The 27,552-nt window shown below is 35.9% G+C and overlaps 2 protein-coding genes across 2 annotated transcripts in view; one reads left to right on the top strand and one right to left on the bottom strand.

Moving 5' to 3' along the window:
- hmgb1b (high mobility group box 1b) lies at nucleotides 1–3,968 on the bottom strand. Its single transcript, XM_055028243.1, has 5 exons — nucleotides 3,688–3,968; nucleotides 2,449–2,604; nucleotides 1,005–1,150; nucleotides 717–891; nucleotides 1–570 (listed from the first exon to the last, which is right to left on the bottom strand). Exons 2-5 carry the CDS (start codon nucleotides 2,593–2,595, stop codon nucleotides 442–444), a joined length of 597 nt encoding a protein of 198 aa, XP_054884218.1. The 5' UTR covers nucleotides 2,596–2,604; nucleotides 3,688–3,968; the 3' UTR covers nucleotides 1–441.
- Nucleotides 3,366–27,552, top strand: part of wdr95 (WD40 repeat domain 95) — a 25,082-nt gene continuing 895 nt past the window's right edge. Inside the window, exons 1-28 of the mRNA XM_055028202.1 lie at nucleotides 3,366–3,576; nucleotides 8,989–9,154; nucleotides 10,163–10,216; nucleotides 10,292–10,375; nucleotides 11,181–11,246; nucleotides 11,572–11,802; nucleotides 12,602–12,687; nucleotides 12,782–12,874; nucleotides 12,952–12,997; nucleotides 13,528–13,574; nucleotides 14,763–14,880; nucleotides 16,780–16,849; nucleotides 17,235–17,475; nucleotides 17,568–17,673; nucleotides 18,607–18,758; nucleotides 18,946–19,048; nucleotides 19,595–19,701; nucleotides 19,783–19,862; nucleotides 19,944–19,998; nucleotides 20,078–20,123; nucleotides 20,440–20,499; nucleotides 23,461–23,623; nucleotides 23,699–23,794; nucleotides 23,894–23,952; nucleotides 24,945–25,077; nucleotides 25,211–25,250; nucleotides 25,639–25,727; nucleotides 27,227–27,405. Of these exons, the coding sequence (XP_054884177.1) occupies nucleotides 3,548–3,576; nucleotides 8,989–9,154; nucleotides 10,163–10,216; nucleotides 10,292–10,375; nucleotides 11,181–11,246; nucleotides 11,572–11,802; nucleotides 12,602–12,687; nucleotides 12,782–12,874; nucleotides 12,952–12,997; nucleotides 13,528–13,574; nucleotides 14,763–14,880; nucleotides 16,780–16,849; nucleotides 17,235–17,475; nucleotides 17,568–17,673; nucleotides 18,607–18,758; nucleotides 18,946–19,048; nucleotides 19,595–19,701; nucleotides 19,783–19,862; nucleotides 19,944–19,998; nucleotides 20,078–20,123; nucleotides 20,440–20,499; nucleotides 23,461–23,623; nucleotides 23,699–23,794; nucleotides 23,894–23,952; nucleotides 24,945–25,077; nucleotides 25,211–25,250; nucleotides 25,639–25,727; nucleotides 27,227–27,405 (2,799 nt within the window). The 5' untranslated portion in view covers nucleotides 3,366–3,547. The remainder of the gene's footprint in view (nucleotides 3,577–8,988; nucleotides 9,155–10,162; nucleotides 10,217–10,291; nucleotides 10,376–11,180; nucleotides 11,247–11,571; nucleotides 11,803–12,601; nucleotides 12,688–12,781; nucleotides 12,875–12,951; nucleotides 12,998–13,527; nucleotides 13,575–14,762; nucleotides 14,881–16,779; nucleotides 16,850–17,234; nucleotides 17,476–17,567; nucleotides 17,674–18,606; nucleotides 18,759–18,945; nucleotides 19,049–19,594; nucleotides 19,702–19,782; nucleotides 19,863–19,943; nucleotides 19,999–20,077; nucleotides 20,124–20,439; nucleotides 20,500–23,460; nucleotides 23,624–23,698; nucleotides 23,795–23,893; nucleotides 23,953–24,944; nucleotides 25,078–25,210; nucleotides 25,251–25,638; nucleotides 25,728–27,226; nucleotides 27,406–27,552) is intronic.

Genomic DNA, 27,552 nt, shown 5'->3' on the forward strand with positions numbered 1-27,552 from the left:
TTAAAAAAGAAATTTTTATTGAAGACATTCTTTAATGTCGACAGCTGCATTTGATATTAGAGTGGTATTCAAAAGGACAATAAAAAGACACTGGGACAGCACATAAAAAAATAATTTTAAAAATAAAAAAAAAGATACACTACCAACTCATCAATCTCATTTTTGAGTTGTAACACCTAAAGACTACTTACTGTCGTAGTGATGTGTAGTCCTTCTAAATAGTTACATAATATGGCAGGAATACAGAACTACCACTAGAAAATTTTCAAACTTAGGATATGTAGTGTTAACTTTACAAAAAAAGGAGATTAACACTGTACATCATAAAAACATTAAATATACACATGATCTTGTTCAATTTGACATGATTCAAGATGGTGAACTGAGTACATTAGGATTACATGGCATAAACAAAAACTTCCGGTCCCATCCTTATGAAATTTACTCATCATCGTCTTCTTCTTCCTCTTCCTCCTCCTCATCTCCCTCCTCTTCGTCATCCTCATCGTCATTGGCCGCAGCAGCTGGTGCTGAATCCACTCTGCCCTTTGTACGGTATGCCACAATATCCTGTGGAGAGCAGGACAAAGATCTTTTTAATCACAATAATTTTCTGTATCAATAATAAAATAATCTCTAAACTGTATCTAGAGAAAATAGCATGGCCATCAGATCTGAATCAGACTCACTTTAATTACAGCATAGTTACCACTCACCTTGTCATATTTCTCCTTCAGCTTGGCAGCCTTTTTTTCGTACGGCTGCTTTTCTTCTCCAGACAAGCTGTTCCACATCTCTCCAAGCTTTTTGGCCGTGTCCCCAATGGAGAGTCCAGGACTCTCACCTTTAACCTTGGGGCGAAAGTCGGCGCAGAAGAGAAAGAACGCAGACCTATAGGGTGTGGGATTGTGAGATTTATTATTAATATAAAAGCTAGAGGCAGAAAAACAACTTGTGAAATATAGAAGGAAATCGAGACAGTGATTTTATTTCAGGGTACATACGGTGGTCTCTTTGGGGCATTGGGGTCCTTGAATCGCTTCTTTTTCTGGCCCTTAGGGGGCACGTAGTTCTTCATTTCCCTCTCATAACGCAGCTTGTCCTGTTTGGCCATGTCTTCAAACTTTCCCTTTTCCTTTGGTGACATTGTCTTTAAGACAAAAAAAATGATAAAGCCTAATATTTTTGCAGACACTCAGGTCTGTTTTTAGAATATAGAACACTGTACAAAAATACCTTTAGGCCTAAAGTTTAGTTCTGATAGATTTTTATCAAAGATGTACCAAGAAATTGAATCTTGACCTGAATCGGATGATTTTATTCTTTACCAGCCCTAATCAGGTTGTCAAAAACTAAATAATAGACTTTTTTTTTTTTTTTACACTTAACTGAACAAATCACACATTACCAGGCTGCATCATTGGCAAAACTCTTCTGCATGCAAGTTATTGTTGAAGAAAGGCTTGGTAGTTTCAGTATTGGTAAAGAGTTTAAACACAGAGGCAAAAATTGTTGGAAAAAGAAACTTCTCATTTTTATCTTTTCTTTTGCCTTTTTTACAGCAGCATGTCAGATCTCGCTCCAGGCTGCTTAGAGGGAGTTAAAGAGCTAAAACTCCGACATATAACCAGAAGCTAATCATTTCACAGAAAAGTTGCTCTATATTATCCTTTTAAGGATTCTAAGAATTTTAAGGATTCTTTACTGTATATTTTATATCATATATGGTTTGAGGTGACCAAACTTGGGGCCCTTGGCCAAGGCACTCAGCCCTAAGCTGTGTAAGCTGTGGGCTATTTTGGTGAATCATTTTGAGTGGTCCTAATGAAAAGTTCGGCAAATATAAATCTCAATACTGGTAACCTTTCTAAACAAAAAAAAAAACGAAGAAAAACCATGCTACTAACGCTGCTTCTTAGCACATCACTGTCACATGCCTAAAACATACCACCTAGATCGCTTACACAAATGGAACCAATATAGAAATATACACTGCTTATTCATATCAATCCAGTTTTACCCATTGAGCATATATGTAAAAAAAAAAATAATAAATAAAGACTAACATTGATTGATTGATGTTAACATATGAATCGCTAAAAAGAAGAGATTTATAAGTTTATTCTATGTAGTGAAAAAAATGCTAAACTGAAGTCTGGCCAGTAAAGAAAGCATACTGTATTAATTTACACTGATATCTTGATTTAAGTATTGGAGACATCATGTCCAACATATGTTCTTTCTGTACAGCTTTACAACTTGGGAGTTGTTTCTGACATAAAATTTTTTGGGGGCATATTTCTTAGACATTTTATCAAGATGCACGTATGTATATTTTTTCTATCTAGAAAGTAGATTTCAATTTTAAAAATTGTTTCAGAAATCAGAAATGGCAGAAAAAAGGTTTACATAAAAATCATTGATTTAGAAATCATCCACAACTTTTACCTTCCATCGTTCAGAGCATTTTTTGGAAAACTCTGAGAAGTTGACAGAGGCATCAGGATGCTTCTTTTTATGCTCCTCTCGGCAGGTTTGCACAAAGTAGGCATATGAGGACATTTTGCCCCGGGGCTTCTTGGGATCCTTCACCATCTTGTCTTACTAAAGAAAAAAAAAACGACATAAAAAATAGTCATCTAAGTGGAGTCATAAAACAACAGTGATATGCAAATTTCTCTTTGCTGAACTGTCTCCTTCCTGCTTTGTCAGTCCCATCTATTGTTTAAACAGGGAGGATATGAGGAGGAGGGAGGGCTTCTGGGGTGACTGATGATCCATTGTATAAAGGGCCAACATTTAATTTATGCTAACTGCAAAATGCGTCTCATTACTGTAGCTTTTAGCTGTCCACAGCGATGTAGTACTAACTATGTGAAATCAGGCAGCTGCTATATTTTATATGAAGTATCTTGATGACAGCGCTGCTGTGAGCCGGCGTCAGCCTGTAAATGAATACATTAGCAATGGCCTCCGCCTCCTTTGATTTTCCGCTAGCCGTTAGCCATTATGGCTCCGCTCTTGCTTTGTGTCCTTTTGCTTTTAGCATTAGCTTCGAGCTAAGCTAGGCACCCTGCTCATTTTAAGAGGCAGTCATTAAAATGGCTGATTATGCTTATTAAAAGGGCAAGACGTTCTGTTTTCACAAACATTTTGGTTTTCCACGTCATTATAACTAACAGCTGTGTTCATTCTAGTATTTTGTTTTTAATATTTGTATTAAAGTTTTGTTTTATGTAGGCATGATGTCGGAAAGAGATGCTCCGCCCGTCTCATCGCAGGCGGGCTGCCTCAGCACCACTCAGCGCTAACCGACAGGCAACTAGCGTTAGCTTCAAACATACCAGCACAGCCTCAATAAGCGTTTGCCGTTAACAGGCTAGCACAGTGGGCTAACGTTCAGGGGAGCCATCCTCTCTGTCAGCTGCCTACACATGAGGTGACGTTGCTAACGCAGAATAAGTAGCTTTTAAATCAATCACTGGATAAGTTATCCTTTGTCTCGTTAGTAGCAGCTAATGGCAGCCTAGGGCGTCAACGTAGTGAAATGAGCATCATAAACCAGCTTCATAAAGGGTAAGCATCCCATCCAGCTCAGCTTTATACTCAAACATACAATGCAAAACACAAAACACCCCAGAGTTTCTCTCATATGTGCCACACAGGATAATACTGTGGAATGCTTACCCCTTTCGCTAGTTGTATCTCTCAAACAATGGAACAAGTAGCACCGTGAGTGCGCGGTCTTTTGCCTACGAGGATCCCTTGTTTATCCGGTGTATTCGGCTCCGGCTGTCGGACATTGGCTGCCGCCAACTTCTTGGATATCTTATTGGACACTCGCTGCCCGTGCCCCGATTGTTGTGCGGTTGGCTGCCCAAAACACGACGGGACCGTGGCGCTAAACTTAAAGTTTGAAAATTAATGTCTCTAAGTGTGAGGATACAAAAATAATACAAAAGTCCACAGGAAAGCTGCTCGTTGCTAAATACTTTGTTGTTGTTGTATTGGCAACAGGAAGTGCAAGGTTACAGAAATAAGAGAATGCATAAAAATAACACATAAATGAAAACTACTACTACGAATAAATAAAAGCATTAAAAATAACATAATTCTGACGCTATATATATATGAAAAATATTATTTTAGTTTCACGTTATTATTCCACAAGCTGGTATCAGCAGTCAGGGAAACGTACAGTTTTTAAGCTCATTAATCTTGTTGCAAAATACTATACAATATGTTAATAAAATGTATACAAAAACATATCTCTATTTTGAATATATCTTGTAATGTCACCAAACACGGACTATTGCGATATAATAACTCAGTAACAATCAGAGATTGTGTGGTTGGTTAGCTGGATTTTGTCATATTTTCTCTTTAAGAACTAAACAATGAATATAATTTATTTTCTAATTTCTGAATTTTTTAAATCAAAATGTCTTATCAGCATATATTAACAATAGTGTTGATTTCTAAAATAATACCCAACTTTATATAGATGTCCTTTTCTGGATCACTGAATATATACAGATAAAACAAAGGTCACCAGATTATATGGCAGAGATATTTATGTAGATACACCCCAACTAAAACAATTTGTAGCATAATTAATTTATTGTTTTACTACACATAGATCACACCTTAATTCTTTTTAATTTTTACGCTTGACAATTTTAGTCAATATCAGCTATGACCAGCTTGATATCTTAGACAAAACATTTTAATGCTTTGTAGGCATTTAAATCATTTATTAATTCATTGATATTTCAGGTGAAGCCCCAAAAATGAAAATATTATGGAAAAAAGTTCAGTATTTTTCTTACTGGTTTCAGAAACCTAAACTAACATATTATACAGATATACATTAAGATAATGAAAACCCCAAAGATTAACACAAAAGGATAGTTTCAACAGAAATATCAGGCTTTGAAAAGTTTGTTTATTTTTAGACAATTAAAGCAGTGAGGGACTGGCGACCTGTTCAGCATGTACCCTGCCTCTCCTCCGTTGACTGCTGGAGACAGGCATCATCACCCTTCACAACCCCACAATGGAGAAGGGTGTCATGTGGTCACATTGTTTAGTTCTTGTTAGAATTCAGAAGGACACAGTTAACATTCAGACAGATCCAGTGAAATTTACAGTTATGGTCGTCCACACAATAACAGATAAAGCCAATCCAATATTAATTGCCAATGTCACACCTGATAATGAAAAATAATTGTTATGAAAGATAATTATTGTCTTTTGGAGGCTGTAAAACAGTGATGCGATGAGCACTCTACGATATATCAGAAAGGACTCAAACACCAAGACCTGAGAAATATGCACAGTTGTAAAAGTCAAAAACCTATTTTTCTGATGTTTCACATTTTTACAATTCCATTTCCCCCCTAGGACTTGTTAAGCTCAGTTCTGCCACAGCCATCCATCCATCCATTATCCAACACCCTTCTCCATTGTGGGGTTGTGAAGGGTGATGATGCCTGTCTCCAGCAGTCAACGGAGGAGAGGCAGGGTACATGCTGAACAGGTCGCCAGTCCCTCACTGCTTTAATTGTCTAGTTTCTATAATTGTCTAGTTTCTATTTTTAACTTAAAATCAAGTTCCACGCTTGATTTTAAGTTAGCGTGAAAAAAACCAACAACAACAACAAAAAAACTTTTCTTCTGAGATGGTTTACAATCTGCAGCATTTAGCCCTTACGGAAGTGTATTATCATTATCTTGCTCAATAAAATGCCTGCATTACTTTAACATATCTGTATATCTACTTTTTACTTCATCTGTAGAGTGTAAGCAGTGGTGGAATTCTAATGAAGCATCTCTCAGAAGACAATTTGTCTCCCAACCACACTCAGCTGCTCATATCCTGTTGTATGACTAATTCATGGCACTAAATTAAGAATGAATGCTAAGACTTTATTTGCTTGTGTAACTCCATGTTAATACATACTATCTGAATGGTTTATAGGCTCCTCTTCACATTCTGGACTTCTTGGCGCAACTGTATACAGTAGGGAATGTTACTGGAAACCACATTGTAAACCTGATCACATTTACACAGGAACAGCCTCAGGATATTTGAGAAACAACCCACATCCTACTCAGGTCTGTTTTTAGACTGTGCTAGCCTGAGTATTAAATATCTGAATGGTCCTTATTTACATAGCCTTTAAAATAAGCTGTTTTTCCCCAGGGTATCTTTTGAATGGAGGTTGCCAAAGGGATGCTGCACACTGTTCTGCAGAAATATCTCTCATTGATTGGGAGACACACACGTAAGGCCTTTAGCACAGTACCGTTTCACCTACACCCTGACTTCATCTCAACATACATCATACATGGTTTTGTGAGCATTGATTATGTAGTAGAAACTGAGTAAAAACGAACAAGCACATACTCAAAACCAACATCCCATTTCTCTAATTAGTTCCTTTTCTTTAGTTTTCTGCACTGCTTTTTTGACAGGACATAATGACAACAAAATAACAAAATGAAAAGCTTGCACCTCTGCACAACAGCCTTCACAAGGAGACAACTCTTCCTGCTGACACTGAAATGACAGCCAATTTTCTGGCTCCCAAAGTGCAAACCTGAATTTTTGGCAAAATAAATTCTAGAACCGCAGCACATATTATAGAGTTATCTGCCATGGTATAAAGAACTGTCTTTTCTAAAAGCTTTTTAACATAAACATGAACACCAGTTCTAGTTTTTTAGTGCTGCTCTCTGATTTCCATTGCAGTTTCAATAGTTATTCAAAGACATGTCCACATTCAGTAGACAACCTATGACACGTTTAACAGAAAGAGAGTCAACTGTCCTATACCTGTTGTTACCTGATGAAGGCTAGCATAATTTTCTTTCCTTGACACTGCAAGTAGTTTCACAAGTTAATTTCTTATATTTGTATGTCTTTTGTAAATTTGCAGATTGCAAAGCTGTGTGATTGCTTTAAGTGACAAACATGTTCAGAAAATCAGGAAATGTAAAAAAACAAACAAAAGAACTTGCTGTTGTTTTGCAATATCCCCAATCACCAGATTGGCTATTAAGCTGGCTCAACCTTTCTGAACCTTTCTGGTAAATTGGTTATTTCTGTGAATTTTATAAAGTGTTTCTTTATGTTAACCAAATGAACAGAATTAATACTGCTTAAACATTTTGACATTTATTACATTCCAGCCTCAATTGGGATTGATTTTCTTGGTGAGACCAGCAGAAAGTAGTACATATCTGTGAAATGGAAGATATGAAATATATTCTTTTCCAAATGTATAAAGCTGTCAAAGATATACTCCAACTCTTAGCACCAGATGGAGTGAGAGAACGTTTTACAACATATCAAGTTAAAGGAATGAATGCATAGAACTGATATTCCAATATTCTTTTTTTTTTGCTATTTCATGTTTCTAATGTGACAAAATCTAAAATTGTTCATGGGATGTGAATACTTTTACAACAAACTGTGTCTGGTGCTTGTCTCTACATTATGTTATGAAATACTGACCTACATATATGTCTTTAGTTTTTCTAATTCTTTTCATTTTGTTGTGTGTCTCAAAAAATTAACAGAAAATAATACAGTATTTTAAATTCATACAGCTTTTTTATGTGCAACAGTACAACAGTTTCTCATTGGATGAAAAAATATTTCTTGAGATTCTACCAGGCATGCTTATTAGCTTTTAAAATTAAACTACCGTGTTGTAAGAAAGCATAAATGAATAAAATATAAAAAGTATTCTCACTTTCGGTTGTTCAGTGTGCTCTGAGTTTAATGGTAGTTGTTTCTGTCTTTTTATGTCGAGGGTCAATGCTTTCAGTTTTGTGGTTTCAGTTGTCACTTGGTTTCTTGGTTACCATCTACCACCTGCTTTGTTGAGGTGTAATACCAGATCCTGTGTCAGGTAGACAAAGGTAGAATCTGTTTGCCTAATGGCTGATTGTGGATAGACTAAAAACATTTTTTGTCCCTCAATTTTTTGATCACAAAAGCTTTAAAGATTTTTGGGAAAAATGCAACTGGAGAAAATCGCCCGCCCTTCATCAGCTTTAGGAAGATTGGAAAGCACACATATGTCAAGGTATTCCTTATTCTCATGATATAGACAATCGTGTGAGAAAAATCTTACAACTAGACTGATTAGATGTTTTTTAATTGTTTAATTGAAAGATACATTTCAGACCTTTATTTTTTTACTTTTATTTAAATCTAAAGAAATGTTTTCTGTTGTCATGGTTATTAAAGCAATATGCAGAGTTGCATGAAATTTGATCTCTAGAGAATACTTTTGCAATGTGTTGCAAAAGTATTCCTACCCCTTCATATTTGTCACGTTTTGTCATGCTACTACAAACTTAGATGTATTTTTATGAGATTTTGATGATGAGAGGTTCTCAGTTGCCCCTCTGATTGAAGCTCTCTTAGTTTAGGTGGACCGTGGGACAGTGTCAGTTTGCTTTGGTGGCCTGTTCTTTATATTCAAAGATGATAAAATGAACAGTGATCTGGGAGATGTCCAAAGCTTGGAATGTTGTTTTGTAGCCTAACCCTGTCATGATCTGTGGGGGGTTGATTTTTGTATTACTGTTATTGTTTCATACTTGGCATATTGTTTATCTCTGGTATCCCTGGTGTTTATTTATGTTAAGGGACATATTTCCAAAACAAGCCTTGGAAATAGTATGTCATTTGCCTTTTTACCTCACATCTTTTTCTTTTGTTTGAGCACAAAAACCTCAATGAAAACACATCTTTCTGGCTGTGACATGACAAATTATGAAATGGTTTAAGGGATATTACACACTCTGACCATATGTTTCTAATGTTAAACACGATGAGACTCCATATTCCTAAAAAGGTTTGAATCAACACAAACTGTTTCATGAACTTCTTTCACCTTCTGTAGGTAAGAGTTTTAGCAAGTTTGTCAAAAGATGCAAACTAACATCTGATTATAATGTGAAATCCCACAGCATCTTCTCTGAACTGGGAAGTGAAAAGCAGAGGATCAGGATACGGGAAACACCAGCATGGCTGGAGCGAGAGCTGCTGAAACAGAACAATAGAAGACACTCAATAGAAGAATCTAAAATCAGAAGACAACCGCAGCACTGTGCATTTTCAACTCATCACTTTGAGGTACAGTTCTGAAACAAGTATCTCTATCTCAAAAATCATTTGCTAATTAATAGCACTGTTACTCAGTTCTTACAAGTGAACTTCTTTGAGCTGCAGCCTTTAGCCAGAAGATGTCACTAGTATGCTGCAGCACTTCCGTTTCCAAGCTTGGTCTGAGCTATCAGAAAACGATATAATGCTTTACTAATTTACATAAATAAAGTTCATGACCAGTTTGCACACAGCCTGACAGCACATCAGGCAGGGCAATCTTCCCAGACCCCCAAAGCACTTCAAGCTATAGTCGAGCCAACGTCATATAAGGTTTCCCAGGAAATTCGAATTTGAGCTTCTGAGCTGACAGGAACGATAAAATGATGCAGGAGGCTGGGCTGCCAATGCATGGCTCAAGTTTCTGGGTTTCCATTGCGGATGTCAGTCACACTCTTCTGCTTAATGTAGCAAGCAATGTGCCATAACAGATTAAGAGAAGCAGGCTCAGGAGTTCAAAGTTATGCATCTCCTATGAAGGGATTTGGAAAGCAGTCAAGAATATGTGAATGCTCTCACCATTTCCATCACTTTGAGTGATTAAACAGTTATCTTACAAATTCAGGGAATACCATGGGGGAGACTTCAGCTCTAGTTACATCCTTGAGGAATTAAGCTGTTTATCCCTGTTATTTATTAATGGTAGATCAAACAGTTTCCAAGATGAAGAATCAGTTGCTAGGAAACAGCTGAAAAAACTTAGAAGAGTTGTTAACTCAGAGAGGGTGGCCTCTCAGGGTTAGGGTCATTGATATGCAAAGGTGAAGCCCTATCTATATCTGCAGATTATTAATGATCAAATTCAGTCATTAATTTCTCCTTTTAGCACTCTGACTTTATGAACTGCCTAGTGAGTGGATCTGTCTGGACTCGAAATAAATATTCAACTAAAATCCTTCAAGTGGCCAAAGTGTTTCATGAAGTTATCTCTATAATAGTGATTAATGCTGTAACTTCCGTTTCTCCTTTTATCTCAAGATCAGTGAAAAGATATCGTTAGATGAACTCCAGGATCTGAAATTGTCCTTTGAGGTACTTTGAAAATTATACCTTTCAAATTTTACCCATGTGAAAATGTTCACATCACATTATAATTTTCCTACAAAGGAATCTGATGTGAGTGGGGCAGGGTACGCTGATGCAAAGAATTTTGGACATATACTCAAGAAATGCTTGGATGTTTCTGACATGGTAAGACAATAATTGTTTTTATATCATTTCACCATAATCTCACAAGTTTTACATACAGCCTGGAAGGTGATTTAATTATTATTTTTTCACATTTTGTTTTATTAAAACAAACACTATTTCCATAGATTGCATAAATTTTTTTATTTTTATTTTTTTGCATGAAACAGCAACACAAAGTAGTGTAAAATTTTGTAACACAATCAAGATTATGATTGTCAGAAGTCACCTGAAAGTAAGGCAAAAATAAATCTAATTTGCCACACACCATGTAGGAGACACAGCAAACAGGTCCACAGTAAAACATGGTGATGCGGACATCATGTTGTGGGGATACTTTTCTTAACCACAGTCAGGGATAATATGAGAGTTGATGGGAAGATCAATGCAGCTAAATATTTAGTTAAATTAGAAGAAAACCTTTTTGAGATAGCAAAAGATTTGAGTCTGCTGGAGAGGTTCATCTTCCAGTAACATAATTACCCTGAGCAAACAGCTTGTCAGAAAATTGCTGTTGATATGCTCTTCATTTAATTTTATTGAACTTGATGTATTTAAAAATAAAATAAAATAAAATAAAATGTGTCTTTAAAACTTTCATGAAAACACATCTCCAAATGAGGCTAAATACAAACTCACATCAAACTTTTTAAATTTAATTTGTGATTTCTTTTTTTTCATTTACAGTTTGTGTTGGTCTATCTCATACAATTCCAATCCAATATTTTTTTCAGTTTGTGGTTGTATCAAGACAATGTAAATTTAGATAAAAGGTTAATTATCTTTTTTCGTTTTTTGTATCTCACAGAGCAATGAAGAAATATATCGTTTGTTTAAGAAGATTGATTACTCTGATCAAGGAAAGATTTCATGGGTGAGTCATAATTCTGTTTGAGTCTAAAAGAGCAAAGTATGACATAAATCTTTCGAAAAATGGCAACTATATTTGAGCTGGTATTTATTGATCAAATGTAACTGGGACAAACGTCAGCATCTTTGGATACAGTTGCCTCAGTAGTCTCAAGATCACTGCATAAAACAATATTTGAATTTTACCTTGTAAGAAATCTTATAATACAGAGAAATAAGTAGTTATTTGCACACATAAAGTAGTAGACAAATCATTAAAGATGTATCTCAGTAAATCTCCACAAGTTCAAACACTTTTCACAAAGGAAGGAATGTGATGTGTGATGCAGATGGAGTTCTCCACCTATCTGCTCCAGCAGTACGAAGCAAAGATGGAAACTGTGAGACGCAGGAAGCAGGTGGCCTTTCACTTGCCAGCCCTCATGAACGATGGCGGACATGGCGTTCCTGTAGTCAACATCCACTCCACCCACGATGGCGAGGTGTTAACAATGAGAGAAGATGGATTCGTTTGTCAGTGGAGTCCTGACCTTAAACCTCAGAGGACCAAGCACATGTTTGTAGGTATTAGCTTTTAGAATTGTTCCTGCAATGTTAACTAATTTATTAATGAAGAATTAAAAAAAAATCTATTCTTAAAACACCTAAAGTGTTTAGGGTTAGGGAAGGAAAACAATATCTTATAAAGCAAAAACAGAGACTATTCAGACCCATTTAATATATTATAATCTTAATGAAATATTAATTTATTTCCATAGCTCAATGTACACTGTGTAACTCAATATATTGCTTAATTACACAATGCTTATTGCATGTAACTAATTATTTTTCATTTACAGCTAATAAAAACATTACATTAAGATCAGAATATTGAATCAGTCCAATGAAAATAGTTTTGCACAGAAATCAGGGCTTAATAAAAAGTGTGTTCAATACCTGTTTTAAGGTTTGTTTGTTTGTCCTATTTTTACAGACCAGTGTGCATACATTGGTCCAGATAACAATTTGTTATTCAGATATGGTTACTGATTTATTATCTACTTTAACACTGAAAGTAATAAAATTAAGTCAATTCAAGTTAATTTGTATGACACATTTCAGCAACAAGACAGTTCAAAGTGCTATGCATCATATAACCATAAGTCATCAGTTATGAAACTAGCAATAAACATTATATTGACAAAATGTCATATTTAAAATCATGAAGCAAATACACATCAAATATATTGATCAATGTTTCACTAAACAGGTAGGGGCCAAAGCCTCTAAATTAGTGGTGGAGAACAGCACAGATACATTGTAATTTGTTTTAAACAAAACTGATCTCAATTCTTACATTTTAATTGGTCCTGTTTATAGAGTCATGGATCTGGCAAAAGAAGTTCAAAGTGGATAACTGATTTTACTATGATGCCAGAATACAACAAGCTGATGATCGGAACAGGGTGAGAACTTTTTATTGACTTCACTGATTTTTTTTTTTTTTATTGGTGAGAGGTTGGATTTAGATTTAATCTGCTCGAGCACTTTATTTTTCAGGGACAGAGAGATTCAGTTTTATGAACTTTCCACTTTAGAGCCTTACTGCCAAATCAGTGGCCTGGAAACTATACCTTTAACTTTAAGCTACAGGTGAGCTGCATAAGAAGATCTTAAAAATTATTCTACAGTTCTTTACCTGATGTTTATTTTGTTTGTTTGCTATGCAGCTACATTGGCTCTGATAACTGTTGTTTTCTATATGGTGACATGGAGGTAAGTCCTAATCAAATTACATAACCAAATGCAGAGGTGTGATGTCACAAGCCATACTTGTAGGAATAGTTTTACTTCAACAACTTCATACTTTTTGTTGAGGATTATTATTATCATTTCACTTGAGTACAAGTTTTGTTGGTAAAGGGAGACGTCTCAGATGCACAGATTTTGTCTTAATGTTGTTTTCTGTCTTCTGAGCCTGTTTTCTGTCTTCTGAGCATTTGAAGTTTTTCTAATCCCTTGAAGTAGCTTGTATTTCAATACCTAAGTCAAGAATGACAAAATACAGTGAGAAAATATTTGTTTCTATGCCTTAATTTGCTCATTTTTAGGTAGGTTATTTATGTCTGTATTTTTTTATATACAATACTTAAACATACCAGATTTTGTACATAATTCCATATTTTTATATGTTAAGCATTTTAAAGTAAGGTTTCTTTTACACCACTACAGATTTTTGTATCACTGTCAACTTCTGTAAAAATGTAAGCTCTTTGCAGGAGGCTGCTAATGTGTCTGTGTTTCAGGGATGTATTACCATCATTTTGCTGTTCCCTGCCGAGGACACCCTTAGGTAATGTTGCTTTTATGAGAATCTATTACCTTATTAATATTCATTTAGCACCACTACACATTTTTATTCCACAATCAGAACTGTAAGCGACATAAGTGGTGCACTAATTTCCATTTGTATTGAGTTTGATTATTCTTAAGCAAAGTGACCTTTCCTAGCAGGGGCCAAAGGCACTCAGAGAGAGGCCTTTCATGCAAACTTCTACATCAGAATCAAAAAAGAATAATTAAAAACCGCAATTAAAAAAAAGAAATCTTGATACAGAGAAATAAAAAATAATTCATATTATTGTCTTCAATTGGCACTTTTATCAAAGATCAGTATTCATTTTTTTTATCATTGTCATAATTGTGATGCTAATTAAAAGATAATTCAGAAATGACCATTAAAACATCATAGATATCATTGAACTGAAACAAAAAAAGAATGCTTAAGTGATAAGATAAACTATTTGAGTTACAACCCTTTAAAAAAGGAGAATAATAATTCGTTTTCAAAAACAGTAGGGACAACTTCTTCCATAATTTCAAAATAATATTTCTGAAGGTGTGAAAGCAGAATCTCCTGTGTGTCGGAGCCTTAGGACAGTTGGAAAGCATCAGGGTAATTGAAATCACACAGCATGATAATTAGGAAATATGCAAATAAAGTAAGAACCTCAGTCTGAACATACAATCTGCCAAAAGAGAAATACTTTCACCTGCTGTTTTTATCTTTCACTTGAGATGTATTCTCAAGACGCAGCAATCTTTGGTACAAGAATTATCAGTAAATTATTATATAACTGTTTTTAAAATGAAAAACTGAGATGAACATCTGTGAACCTCTAGACATGAGTTGATATAAACGAGCTGCTAAACCATCCCAATTGCAGTTTTTCCCCTAAATATTTTGAGGATCTGTTAAAAGGTGAAATGAGCCATCAAAAGTAGATTCATTCATGCCATGTCTTCCACAGCTGAGAAATTACTATGAGGCTATACAGAGGATTAGAGGGAGACCTCAGAGCAAAAAGTAGAGCCGATGGTTATGTCACCACATCCACACAAACACAGTATGTGATGAAAAATTATACCTTTGCCTCCCTGCAGGTCTCACCAATCAAACACGTTATGTGGTGTGCGACGCTGAATCTCTCAGATGATCAGTTTCAAACTTGAATGAATGACTGAACTTCTCCTCTCACAGGTTGTGGAACAGATTACCAAAGGCTGAAAATGTGCCTAATATTGCTATTAAAAATGCTGTGCTTTCCAAAAATGTGACATTTGTCAGATGGAAGGTTCATCATGACTGGGTGACACAGGTACGGTTATATTTGTTTTATTATTTTGTCTCCTTTACTTGGTTGTTTCAAATTAATCAAAAATTTGAGTTCTTTTAAAAATGCCTTTTCAAATTTATTGACATTTTAAAGCAAAATGCAGTTCTTTTATAATCATTTTCAAGATTTTTGCTTTTGCTTTTTGCTCTAAGTCAAATCAATAGTCTCCAGAGGAAAAAAAAAGTTTTAAACAGTATTAAGTGCTTTTAAGTATTTTTGCAGCAAATTAGTGTCTGGTCTCTCTGGGCAGAGCCATCCTGAAATTGTAGGAGGCCCAGAGAAGAATTTAATTTGTCGTCAGCTTCCAGTTCGAATTCGACACATGCTGTGCATAAAATGCCTTTTTGAATTGAATAACTGAAAAAATTAGTTTTTGATCATGTTATTCAGCTATGCTTGAGGGGCAAGGCTTCATTTTATTTGTATGGATTATAGAGATTAGTCCTGACCAAGCTACCAATGATTCAGTGATTCAGTCCAGTTGGGTCATCGTGTGTTATTAAATTTGAGAAAAATTTGTCAAGCCAATAATATTTTACAATTACAAGCCTTCTTGTGTGTTGGATCTTTTTCTTTATGTGAAATTCTCTCACCTTTGGAGTCCTTCTTTCACCTTAAAAATAACTCACTTTGTTTTTCATTTTATTTTCAGCCTGTAGTGAGTCTTAAGCCAAGTCAAATATCCGTCTACCTATTTTTTAAATCCCCCTGATCCTTGTTTGTTGAGTATATGTGCCTATTTCTAGTCAATGGTCGAGAGGCAGGATAAACCGTGCACAGATTGCTGTTCTGTCACAGGGTACAAAGGTACTCAGGACAGAGCTATGCGTCCAAACACTTATTCAGGATGGATCAGACCACAGGGCCTTCTTACTGTGAGACAGCAATGCTCCATTATGCAGCTCCAAGTAAAAAAAATAAAAATAGTGCTGGAGATAATTTCTTGCAACAAATTTAAAACTAAAGAAGTTTCGGATTTGAATGATTTCAGTGCACTGAGAAACGTGGTGCAGCCGTTGGCTTTGGGTTAGTGAATGGAAGAGGGTTTAGCGTTACGAAGGGGTTTGAGGATTCGCAAAATGCTTTGCTGAGCCTCCCTGGTGTGATCTGGTTGTATGGGATGGCACTACAGCCCTCCTTTGGTTCCTCTGCGTTCCGGCCAGTTGGTCAGGTGTTCCTGTCCGGAGTGTTGGACAGTCTTTCCTCCGAGGTTTGGTGTGGGCACCTGGCTGCCATGGTCACTTCTGAGCTTGGCTTGCAATAGGAAATGTGGCAGTGGCCTGGATCAGGGGTTTGGTGCTCTGCAGCTCTCCCTGTGCCTCTTTGGCTCTGGGACTGCTGATAATGTGCTTCACTGCTGCCCTACCTCTGTCTTGTATATAGCTAATCTGTCAGGGGGCTTAGAGCTGCTACCTTCCCTTTGTTGCTCTTGCTGTGTTGCAGGGTTCCTGCCAATTTTACTATTCTAACAAGATTGCACCTTCAGGTTACACATTCATGCACACACACACATGCATCCACCTACACACACACCTGTACAAATTACCCAAATGGTTAAAGGTCATTCAGACACCGGTTTCAATTTAATCAGTGAGCCTGTCCACTAAATCACATCTAAGAAACAATCAGATATTACTTTTGTGGATCAAAACTTTTTGGATACGATGGAGTCTAATAGTTTCTTTACCTATTATGTAACAAACAAGTGCGACTGTAAATATTTTAAGTTCCAGGTTTATTCTCACTTTTCCACACAATCCTGTTAATTCTCTCTGAAGGAAAGTTTCCATGTTTGACAGTTGCCAAAAAAAAAAAAAAAAAAAAGAATAATCATTTTAGCTGTGATAATTCTGAAAGACAAATGCTTGTCTCTTTTTTTAGGTAAAATATTTTCACAATTTTCAAGCTGTTGTCTCATCATCAAATGAAGATGCCTCTTCCCTTGTTGTAGGTAAAGCCTTTTTGTTCTATTTTCTGGCTTTCTTTCTTCTCACAATAGAAATTAACCTAGAGTAGAAACTTAGCTATTAAGCACTTAATGTTGTATATTTACTTTGTTCTCTTTGGGCTGTAATGTAATTAAACATAGTGCAGGACACTGGCCAGTCTGATTGGAGATCTATGAGGGATGACTCATGGTCTATCACAAATTCACCAATCAATCCCAGTCTGTCTGTTTATGTGAGAGTGTGATCACCTTGTATGTGGGCATGTTCGCTTGCAAGCTTGGTCATTTATTCTGATAATGACTTACCCTCGCTCCAGAAGCACACTTTGATTGATGTTAGCTCTTGTTGTGTGATGCTTTTTCTTTTTTTTTTTCTCTTCTTCTTGAGGCTGCATGCTGCCTTCAACAGACTCTGCACAGCATCTTAGGGAGATCAGAGAGGTGTGCTACGAGAATAAAAACAGGAAGATCCAATTAAGCTGGACTCCACATGTCCGCGCATCTGAGGATCAGACCATTTTTTCTATCTACAAAGGTGTGAAGGCTTTTGACCTTTGTCAGAAGCACAGTTTGCTGGTGACGGGGGGCATGGACAGACTTGTACGCCTGTGGAACCCACATTTCTCAGGGTGAGGAACCTGAATTCAGATGGCCATTTTTCAGACAAGCATCATTAAAATTAAATGCACACCTCCTCCTGATTCAGTTAATTTCTCCTTAGAAAACCCACTGGTATTTTAAAAGGCCACTCCGCTCCCATTCTCTCCCTCTTCATCTCATCAGAGGATGGTCGGATCTTTTCTGTCTCAAGGGACAACACTGTGAAGGTGATTCATGAGTTTTTTCATTCATATTTTAATTAAAATCTTAAATGTGTTCCACATTTTAAAGATTTACATTCAGATATTGCTACAAATAATACAGTAGTTGTAAAACACCTTATTTAATTGTAAAATTCAGTTTAAAAACTGCATGCAGAAATATGAAAATTAAACTTGTTATCTAAATAGTAACAAAATAAAATAAAAACAAGTGCACCTTGCAAAAAAAACATGTTTTTTTGTATATTTTGTAACATAAATACTCTACAGACATCAATTGATTATAAATGAAAGACCAAAGGAAAGCATCATATAACTGTGAGGTGGAGCGAAATTCACTTTTAAATTTTTTGTCACAAATAAAAACTCTGAAACTGTGGCTTGCATTGGTATTCAGCTCCCCTGAATCAATACTTTGTCGAAAGACATTTTGCTGCAAGTTTTATAGGCCATGACTCTTTGCAGTGCTTTTTGTCCATTCTCCTGTAGTAAAACTTCATCAGATTTCATAGTGACCTTATGACCACTTGAAAAAAAAAAACCCTTCACTCATAACTGGGCCACCACCAGGTTTCATTGTGATTATGTTTGCTTATTGATTATCTCTAACAAATGTCTGAGGCATCCTCAGAACAGAACAGTCATGTTTACAGTGAGATTAAATTACACAAAGGGGATCTCTGCTGAGTGATTAGGCAACCTCTGAAGGTAATTGCTTGCTTTGGATTTTATTTGGAGTGAAGGGGGACGAAGTACAAATTCACACAAATATTTAGAGATTACTATTTGTAAAAAAGGATAATTTGTTATTCCCTCTCCTTCACATCCATTCACTACTTCTGATTAGATAAATACATTGAAAATGTTACTGGTTTTAAATTTTGTTGTGGCCTTCGTCACATTAGTCATTTTCTAAATCTTGCTGTGCTCTCTGGTCAGATTTGGCTCATTGAAGATCAGTGTTGCCTGTTCACAGCTGACCCCACAGCCAGTGGGATTCATGGCGATGTATCTGCATGCTCCTATTCCCCTCCCATGAGATCTCTGTACATCGCAGCAGACTGCATAGCTGTTCTCCCCTTGATGTTGAGGTTGGTTGTTTTGCCTTTACACTCAGTTCTCTTCTATTTCTAGATACTACTGTACTTTAAAGTACTTTAAAAATGTTCCTTAGATTAACTGATCTAAAGGCGATGTCACATATATATTTGACAGTGTCTGCTGCTCCCTGATCTTAACATCACTTTCATTGATTTTATCTCGTCTTTTCCCCGTCAGGCCAAAATGTCACAGACGCATCTCTGTTTCTCATGATGAGGCTGTAACGTGCTGCGGCTACAGCGAGGAGTTCCGGCAGGTTGTGAGCTGCAGCGAGGAGGCTGTGAGTTAATAAGTGTCGCAAAAATATTTATACCCCCTTTAACTTCTTTAACATTGTTCCACATTAAATTAGAAACATTAGTATTTCTCCATACGACCACAATAAGCCATACACTTCATAAAACTAGGCATTATGGATAAGTGGGCAGAATAAAGACTTTACTTTCAGACAAAAACAGAAAGGCTTGTTTTCCAAAAGGCATCTAGAAGATGCAGTGGATTTCCTATCTCCAATGGATAACATTGGCAACCGTATAGGGTGGCATCTTGTGGGAGGCAGCACACAAGATGATTGTGTGCACCATAAAATTAATTTTAATTTCAGGTTGTGAGGTAGCAAATCACAAAAAAATGCCTTGCGGGGTGAATAAGTTCACAGGGCACTGTACTTTGTTTTTCCCTGTCACGAAATGTAGTGGTTGTAATGTAAAAAAAAATGGATTATGAAGAAGCACGTGATTACTTTAGCAAGACACTTTCTTTTGGTGCAGAAACAGACACTGTGATAAACAAAAATGTATGTATTTTACAGTATTTTTGGTTGTAGGTGGTGAAAGTCTGGGATTTTGATACTGGGCGACAAGTTTTTGAGTTTAGTGCAAGACCAGACCTGACCAGCATCACCTGCATGACATTTGACATTAAGGGAAGAAGGTTTGGATAAGGAATATTTTCCCTTTTATTAAAAAACAAATATGTATGCATCGGTTTTATAATATGCTCTGGCTTCTGTAGACTTATCACTGGAGGAAGTAATGGATACATAAAGGTATGGAACTGCAACAGTGGCCACTGTATAAAGATATTAAAGAAAGGTGGGTATAGTTTGTTTCATCACTGAAGAAAAGGATATATATGGAAAAATATATATATGTATTTTTTTTATTTCCCATCAGAGGGTAAATGCCATCAGGTGTGTGATTGCACCTTTCTTAAAGTTCAAGGAAATTCGTGAGTAATGATGTGATATTTGACAATTGATCAGTATAACTTTGATTCCATGCTGAGCTTGTGCAATTTCTGTCTGAAGATATGTGGTTGCTGTTGGAAGAGACCGGAGGATTGACATTTACACGGTGAGTAAATGTCAGAATCCAATGTATCTTATTTTTGTGTTTGTCTTTTGAAATCTCGTTCCAATAAGTTTTACAATTGCACAATTCTTCCATTAGTTAATTTCATTTGCATTTTTGCATTGTTATTGGGAGCTTATTCAGAATACAAGCAGAATTTGATTAGGAACAACTCAACCGAGAAAGCTGTGCACACTTTCATCCAACTCTTTTTTTTTTAAGATCAGGTTTTGTCCCCAATGATTTTACTAATCCTTTCTATTCATACTGGGAGATAAAAAAGCTAAATGACTTATACTGAATATCTGAATTTTTTCAGGATTCTCCTGGGGAACTTCATCATATCCAGAGACCACAGCCTTCATGGAAAGACGATTTGGTAAATATAAGGAGAATGTTGGTTCAATAATAACTTTATCATTGATGTTCATGTGGACCAAAGCAATAATCCAGTTGGATTTCACAGTTTTTCATACCAAATTTATAAAAAACCTGGAGCCCTTTAGTGCTGTTTACTCTGAGCTCTAAAAAGCAGTAAACATTGATGCTCATTTGTACGCATTGTACTGTGCAGCAGAGGTAAAGGCAATGCTCTCCCTCCATTGCTTCAGTTGCCTTTCAACCTGAAGGACTTTTATTTAGATAATGTGTTATTGCTCAGTCTTTGACACAGAGGACACTGTTTGAAAAAAAAATGTCCTGAAAATTGTATTTTGGAGAGTGGAAAACTCAGCGAGGTTAAGAAGAAAAACCTTTCTTGTTTTCTCTGTAGTGGAACAGCAATGAAAGAAATTTAAAAAAACAGTGAGACTTTCATCACCACTTCACAGTTTTCTTTTATCCAAGATTATTTATTCCTTGTTATGTATTCATGACTTCTGTGCACAGTCGCTCCCCTTTTCTTGCATAAAAACCTGTCATTCAGAAAACAAATATTGCTTTTGATTGGATTTCTACTTCTTTCATTAACTTTTTTTTTTTGCAATTAATGTGCTTTTTAAATGACTGAATGCTCCAACGTCCAATAAGGTTTGAAAACTCGTAATGATCATCTTTGTGTGGTTAATTTTCATATTCTTTTTACAAGATACTAATTTATTTTGTTGATCAAATTCACAAAAGCTTAAATAATATAAGTGTTTAGTTGGAAAACTGAAGATAGTGAAAAGAAAATCCTTCAAAAACTAGTACCAAAAGAGTTTTGCCATTTTTGGGAAATACAAAATATTGAAGAAATTGATTTTTTTGGACTTATTTGGTTGAATCAGAAATGTATTTCATCATGACATATGTTGCCAGCAGCAGAATCTGCAGCAAATTTTGCTGCAAAACTCTTTTACTGTTTTGTCATTTCTTGAGTAATTTCTTTGAAATACATTAAAAACACAAACTTGTGTATTTGAATTGACAAGTACTGGATGAACTGTGCTTTGCGAACCACCAAATACATTTTCTCAAGCGTCAGACAGCAGACTATGGTTTCTCTATCTGCTTTTGCCTCAGTAATGCATTTAAGTTATCTCTGTCTGCAGGCCACTGCTCTCTCTGGAGGGAGAGCTGATTCTCACTAATGCTGTATGATCCTTTGGTTGAGGTGACTTTCAGAGACCTCTTTTACATTGAAACTGGTGGTTAGATTCACCCACATATAAGCCCATTATTAGTTCAGAAATATTGCATTACCGACACTGAGAAGCAAAGTGACCCCGTTGATTATCTACTGAGGGCCTTACTGAAACCTTTCATTAGTGGCTTGCAGGAAGAAGATCAATGTTTTTTTTAAATGTGTATGACTCTCCTTTCCGTTAGCCTCCATGTCTCACTCTCACTGTGAGTTTTTCTGTTTGGTTTTGAGAACCCAGTTTCAAATCATTTAGTGTTAACCCCGCAAGCTCTTAATCCAGTTGTCATACACTTGAACAGAATATATTAAGCAAATTGAAGACTGGTTGGCATTTAATGTAATGAGAAAAAAGGTATTTTCCATGACTGCCAGTTTGAAAAAAAGCAAACACCTTTGCAACTTCCTATGGATTTAAGGGAAAATAGCAGTTAAAAGATGCCAATTAAATCAATGTATTAATTATTATCCAGTGTGATCAACTCTGTAATAGCATATTACACCATGCCTAAATGGAAAGACATCAGCAATGACAATTAGAGAAGCAGTTTGCCTTCTGATCAATCCAGACAGGGTTATGAGGCCATTTATGAACAGTTTGAAGCCTGTTATTCTGCAGTGAGAAAGGTTCATTGGAGTGATGGGGAGGAAGAGTTAAAGAAGGAAGCTTCTTCTCTCTGAAAACAATATGACACTATGATTTAGTTTTGTAAAGTTGAGTCTTAACAAACCAGAGAAGCTTGTGCCGTTACACTAATGGATACAATCAAAATAGAGTTGCTTGGCTACGAGGTTATTATGCACTATGAACATTGTAATGCTGTCCGTTATGTAAAGCAAATGTGAAATGTGAGGCCATCTTTTTGACAACTGATGCTTGGTTGATATCAGCTCATCAACAGGGCAATGACCGCTAAACACAGCAGTAAATCTACAGCAGAATGTCTAAAAACAAAGACAAGGTGTTGCAAACCTCCATGATAGCAAGGAGTTATGTAGAGAATAATGTATAAAGTTTCCCCACAACAATATAAGACATTTGATTAATCATACAGCAAAAAAAAAAAAAAAAAAAAAAAAAAATCAATTTATTTCAATCAAGCTACAAGTTATGGCATCATGATTTGTTTTGCCCATAAATTTAAATATTTTTCATCCAGCAATGTTTTCATCTGCACAATAAGACAGAAATGTCAGTTTTTCAATAGTAACTTTTAAGACTACACCTCATGTGTTTCATTCTATTCATTTCTTAAATAAAAAATATTTTGATTGACTTTGTGCTTGTTTTCTGTATTCACAAAGATAAATGGGAAAGTGCACTTCTTTGAACACGTAAATTGGAAACTTAAAAGATAAAATAGTTAAACCTGCTTTCTACACAAAAGACAGATTGAGTATGTCAAATGTTTGAGATGCAGTAAACTATAAAATCTATACTTATTGCAGAAATATGATAACTCCTGAAAAATGTTCTGCTGAGTGTTTGATAACATTTGCATCATTACCAACACAACAGACTTTATGTTTTCTGTCCACAAGCTATTTTATGCTATTAAAAAAGTTACTTTCCAGTCCATTGAAAGAGATTTCTTCTCCCCAGGTTTAATGCACTTTCATATTTTGTTACAATGACTCATGTGATAAGAAAAATAGTCAAATTCAGCGCTGTGGAATAAACTGAACTGTTCAAACAGATGGGTTTTTGTCTGCCTGCAGAAAAATGGCCATACAGAGGACATCCTTTGTGTGGTGCAGTGTCCTCCCTCTCTTCTGGCCACCGGCAGCTACAACGGAGAGATCATAGTTTGGAACACAGATTCTGGGTCTATAAACGATCAGTTTGTTGGACCTCTTTCAGCTGAGGATCACAACACTAAAGGTGATTTAGAAGCTATAAATAACCTTTGCATAATAAAATGGGATTAAACCTCTGAAATATTTTTTTTAACAATAGGACTGGACACAAGTGTTCCAAGTATGATTTTTATTAGAAACTCAAGATTGACACAGCTGTCTCCAACTCCTGCTCTCCTGACACCTGGAGTCAGAGGTTAGCCTTGGAAGAAGCGATAATAATGCATGACTTAATTTTACAACTTTCTATGGTTTATTTCATCACAGTGTTATTTATTCATTTGGTTTCTTACAGGGTGGGTAAATCTCTGGGATGTGCTCAATGGACGGAAGCTCATGAGCAGCTTCAAAGTTGTGAGACATTTAAAATGTATCTCTTTTTGTGTGTGTGTGCATTTTTTTCTTATTTTACTTTTGTCTCCCAAATGGCAGAAAAGAGACATTGAAAATCCATTATAGAATGCTTTGCTTAGCTTTACTATTTTTTGTTAAGAAGAACGTGTAGATATCGTTCCTGCAGGTAAATATTGTACATCTCATATTCTCTCTGGGTTTTGTGAGATGGGTGAAGTATGAGGCATAGAGGATTACTAAAACTGAAATGAAAAATGGTGCTATGAGAAATTCCACTGATGAAAGAAACATTGCGAAAATGTGAAAAATTAAAACTAATGCCGCTGCTTAGTTTCCCACCAAACTCACCTTTTAGATTTTAAATCTTTATCAGGACTTAGGAAGGATTGTTCATTAGATTTCAAATCTAGCTAAATTCAACCTTTCTATGAACAATACTAAATTACATATTACATTGTCACTATTTTATATAAATCTAGCCAAAACATGGAGTCAGTTTGTAATTCCCCTTTTAAATCACTTCTTCAGTCTTTCTTTGTGGTGGTAAAATTTGACCCACTTTTCTTTGTGCAGCTTCTGTTCATTGAACTCTTGAACTTTGCTCTGTTACAACACTTTGCCTTTTTATTTATTTATTTATTTATTTTTTTGCCATACCCCAGTAGGTTTTCAGACGTGAAACATTGTGTTATTATGTCTGAACAATTTTTTATTTGTCTTGTCTTTTCCAAAGAAATGTGTTCAGCTGTGACCTTTTCGCCGTGCTTTTTATTTTATTTTTTTTCCCACTATCTGTTGGGAGTTCTGTCCTATCTTTCTGTCTTCTTGTTCATAATGTTTTCTTTAATTTGAAAGATTGATTTGGAAAATAACTCTCTTTTATTCTGTTAATCTTTGTTTTATAAAACTTAAATGACCGTTACATTTTGCATTAACGGACTCACATGTAATGCTTTTTGTTTGGGGTCTGACATTACATGTGTCCCACGCAGTCAAAATATCAACAAAAAATAACAAAACTGTACTTCATGGATGAGAAGACACTGCTATACGCTGCTGACAGGATGGGTTACATCTATATTTACAACATGGAGACGTTTGACCCAGAGCAAAGGTCACCCAGAGGTTGGCTTCCCATCTTCCCTCACTTTTGACTCTAATTAGGCCTGCAGTGAAACTGTGAGGATATATATTGTTTATGAGACATTTCTCTCAGACTTTCTGTCTCTCCCTGTTGTTTTTTTAACAATTCACTCAGCTGAACATTGCTGGCGTGCCCACACCAGCTCAATTACCAGGTATGTAAAGTCCAAAAATACACAGTGTACCATAATGTTTGTTACAAAATCATTATGTCAGGTGACTGGTTATGTTTTTTTAACACCTAACTTTTAACTAATTCCTCCAAATTGAGCTAATTATTATACAGTGTCAGTAGCAACAGCAGGGTAATGTTGTTCTGCAGCACTAGGCACAGTGTGGGAAGGTCTTCAGCTGACAACATGAGCAGCCTGTGACACTGTCTTTAAATGCTAACTAGAGCTGTCGGGTTTTCACACTTTTTGAGAGCATTGCAAAATCTGACTTTGTTGTTGAACTCTGTGTGGATGATTGAGTTTTCAATAAGAAAACTGCCATCTGGTGCTTTATTATGTTTTTATGTTTTGTTTTGTTTTTCTGGTCCAGTTTACAGGTTATCACCAGTGATCAAGTGGTGCTTACCTCATCCACTGACCACACTGTGAGGCTGTGGAGTGAACGAGGAGAATTCATTGGTGGGTGTCAACAGTTGCAATTCAGCCACTTGTTCTAATCTGCTGTATTATTAACAATGACTTCTCAGCTTAACCTTTACCTTGACCTAGACTATTTATAGTGCAAATCACTCACAGCATTTATCACACTTTTTCTGTCAGAAGTATTCCTCCTGTAGAAACTTTATATTTCTTGTAAGGCTACAACCACAAATATGTGATGTAATTTTAGGGGATTTTATGTATGAAAAGAGTAATGGTTTTTGAAACATCAACATAAATCCCATAAAAGTTCTGCATTTGTCAGGATGGAAATCCTGTTTAGAGTTCATGGGAAGATGAATCATGGAGCTAAAATACAAAAAAATCTTAGAGGCTTCAAAAGAATTGAGAAATGTGATAGTGAAGGGGGGATAACTGTAAACACACAGAGATAAAATGTGTTGGTGTAGGTCAAAGCATATGTGTGCGTTAGAATGACCTAGTCAAAATAAAGATTTTAATCCAATTTAGACACTCTGGTAAAAGCTGAAAACATGCTCAAATATAGTGTTGATTCAATCTAACTGAACTTTCATTGTTTTACCCAAACCAATGGCTAAAATGTCAGTGTCTAGATTTTCAAAGATAGGCGAAATCTTAATTAAAATACATTCAACTGTAATGGTAGTTTTGACTGTGTAGGTCTGCCATGTAAAATCCAATCAAAGTATGTTTAAATTTGTAGCTGCCAGGTGGTTGTACTTAGAAAAAAATGTTAAATAAAATAAGGATATGAATACTTTTCCAAATGCAGAACATGTAAACCTGCCTTGCCTTGAATCTATTTTCAGTATTTGCATTTTGAGCAATAGACATAAAACTTACACCTGAATGGATTTCAAGACCTTGAGGCTGAATAAAAGCAGCCAATAACAAAGCTCGGACTTTGTCACACTAGAGAAAGATCTGTTCTAAACCTCTCAGCCAAACACGAATCAGTCATCAAGAAAATAAATTACGTGTCAGAAGCATAAGAACATGAGCTGTATTATCTCCTTCAGCAAGCCGGGAATGTGGCCGATAGGGAGAAGAAGATTGACTGATCTCTCTAGATAGTGAGGTTAACAACTCTTGAAAGATGAATCCATACACCCTTAAAAAGAGCACAGCTGTTTATGATGCATGTTGCAATCCAACTTTGAACCACTCTATTGATTTTTGCATGATAACCAGGCTAAAGCACACATTCTGCATTGAAAGTAATCAAACCCTTAGAATTTTTTATTTTTAAATTAAGATTCAGATAAAGGCAAAAGTCTGAAAAAATTAATTAACCTTTAGTAGATTTATGAATGTATAGAAAAGTAACATTTTTATCTAGGACAGCACAAAATGTTCTGCACATCATAGCACATTGCAGAGACAGTCATTCAGAAATATGACATTTTAATAAGCTGCAGTTTTACAGTCAAATTTGTTCAGCACCATTAAATGCAATTTATTGTAACATATGCTAAAATGTGATTTTCCATCTGCAGGGACATTTGGCCAACCTGAGATGTGGAGCGTCCAAATTCCCTCGTCCTGGATTCATCCAGGTGTCCCCTATGAGGTTCTGATTGATCCTCTCAGTATGCCACATCATGATATTCTGAAAAGAAAGTCTCATCTCTGTATCAGTTCTGACGGGATTGCGACTGATGGAGGCGAACTAAAGGTGAGCTGCTATATTTCAAAAATGATTACCTGAGCTCTTCCTTTTGTCGTCTCTTTTTTACTGTCACACTGCACTGATGATCCTTTGAATTTCATCAGTTACGCTGACAATGAGGGAGATTTAGGAGCACATTTCACCCAGAGGAAT

The sequence above is a fragment of the Poeciliopsis prolifica genome, unplaced genomic scaffold (assembly GCF_027474105.1).
Source record: "Poeciliopsis prolifica strain line A6 unplaced genomic scaffold, Auburn_PproV2 SCAFFOLD004, whole genome shotgun sequence".
Taxonomy (NCBI): Eukaryota; Metazoa; Chordata; class Actinopteri; order Cyprinodontiformes; family Poeciliidae; genus Poeciliopsis; species Poeciliopsis prolifica.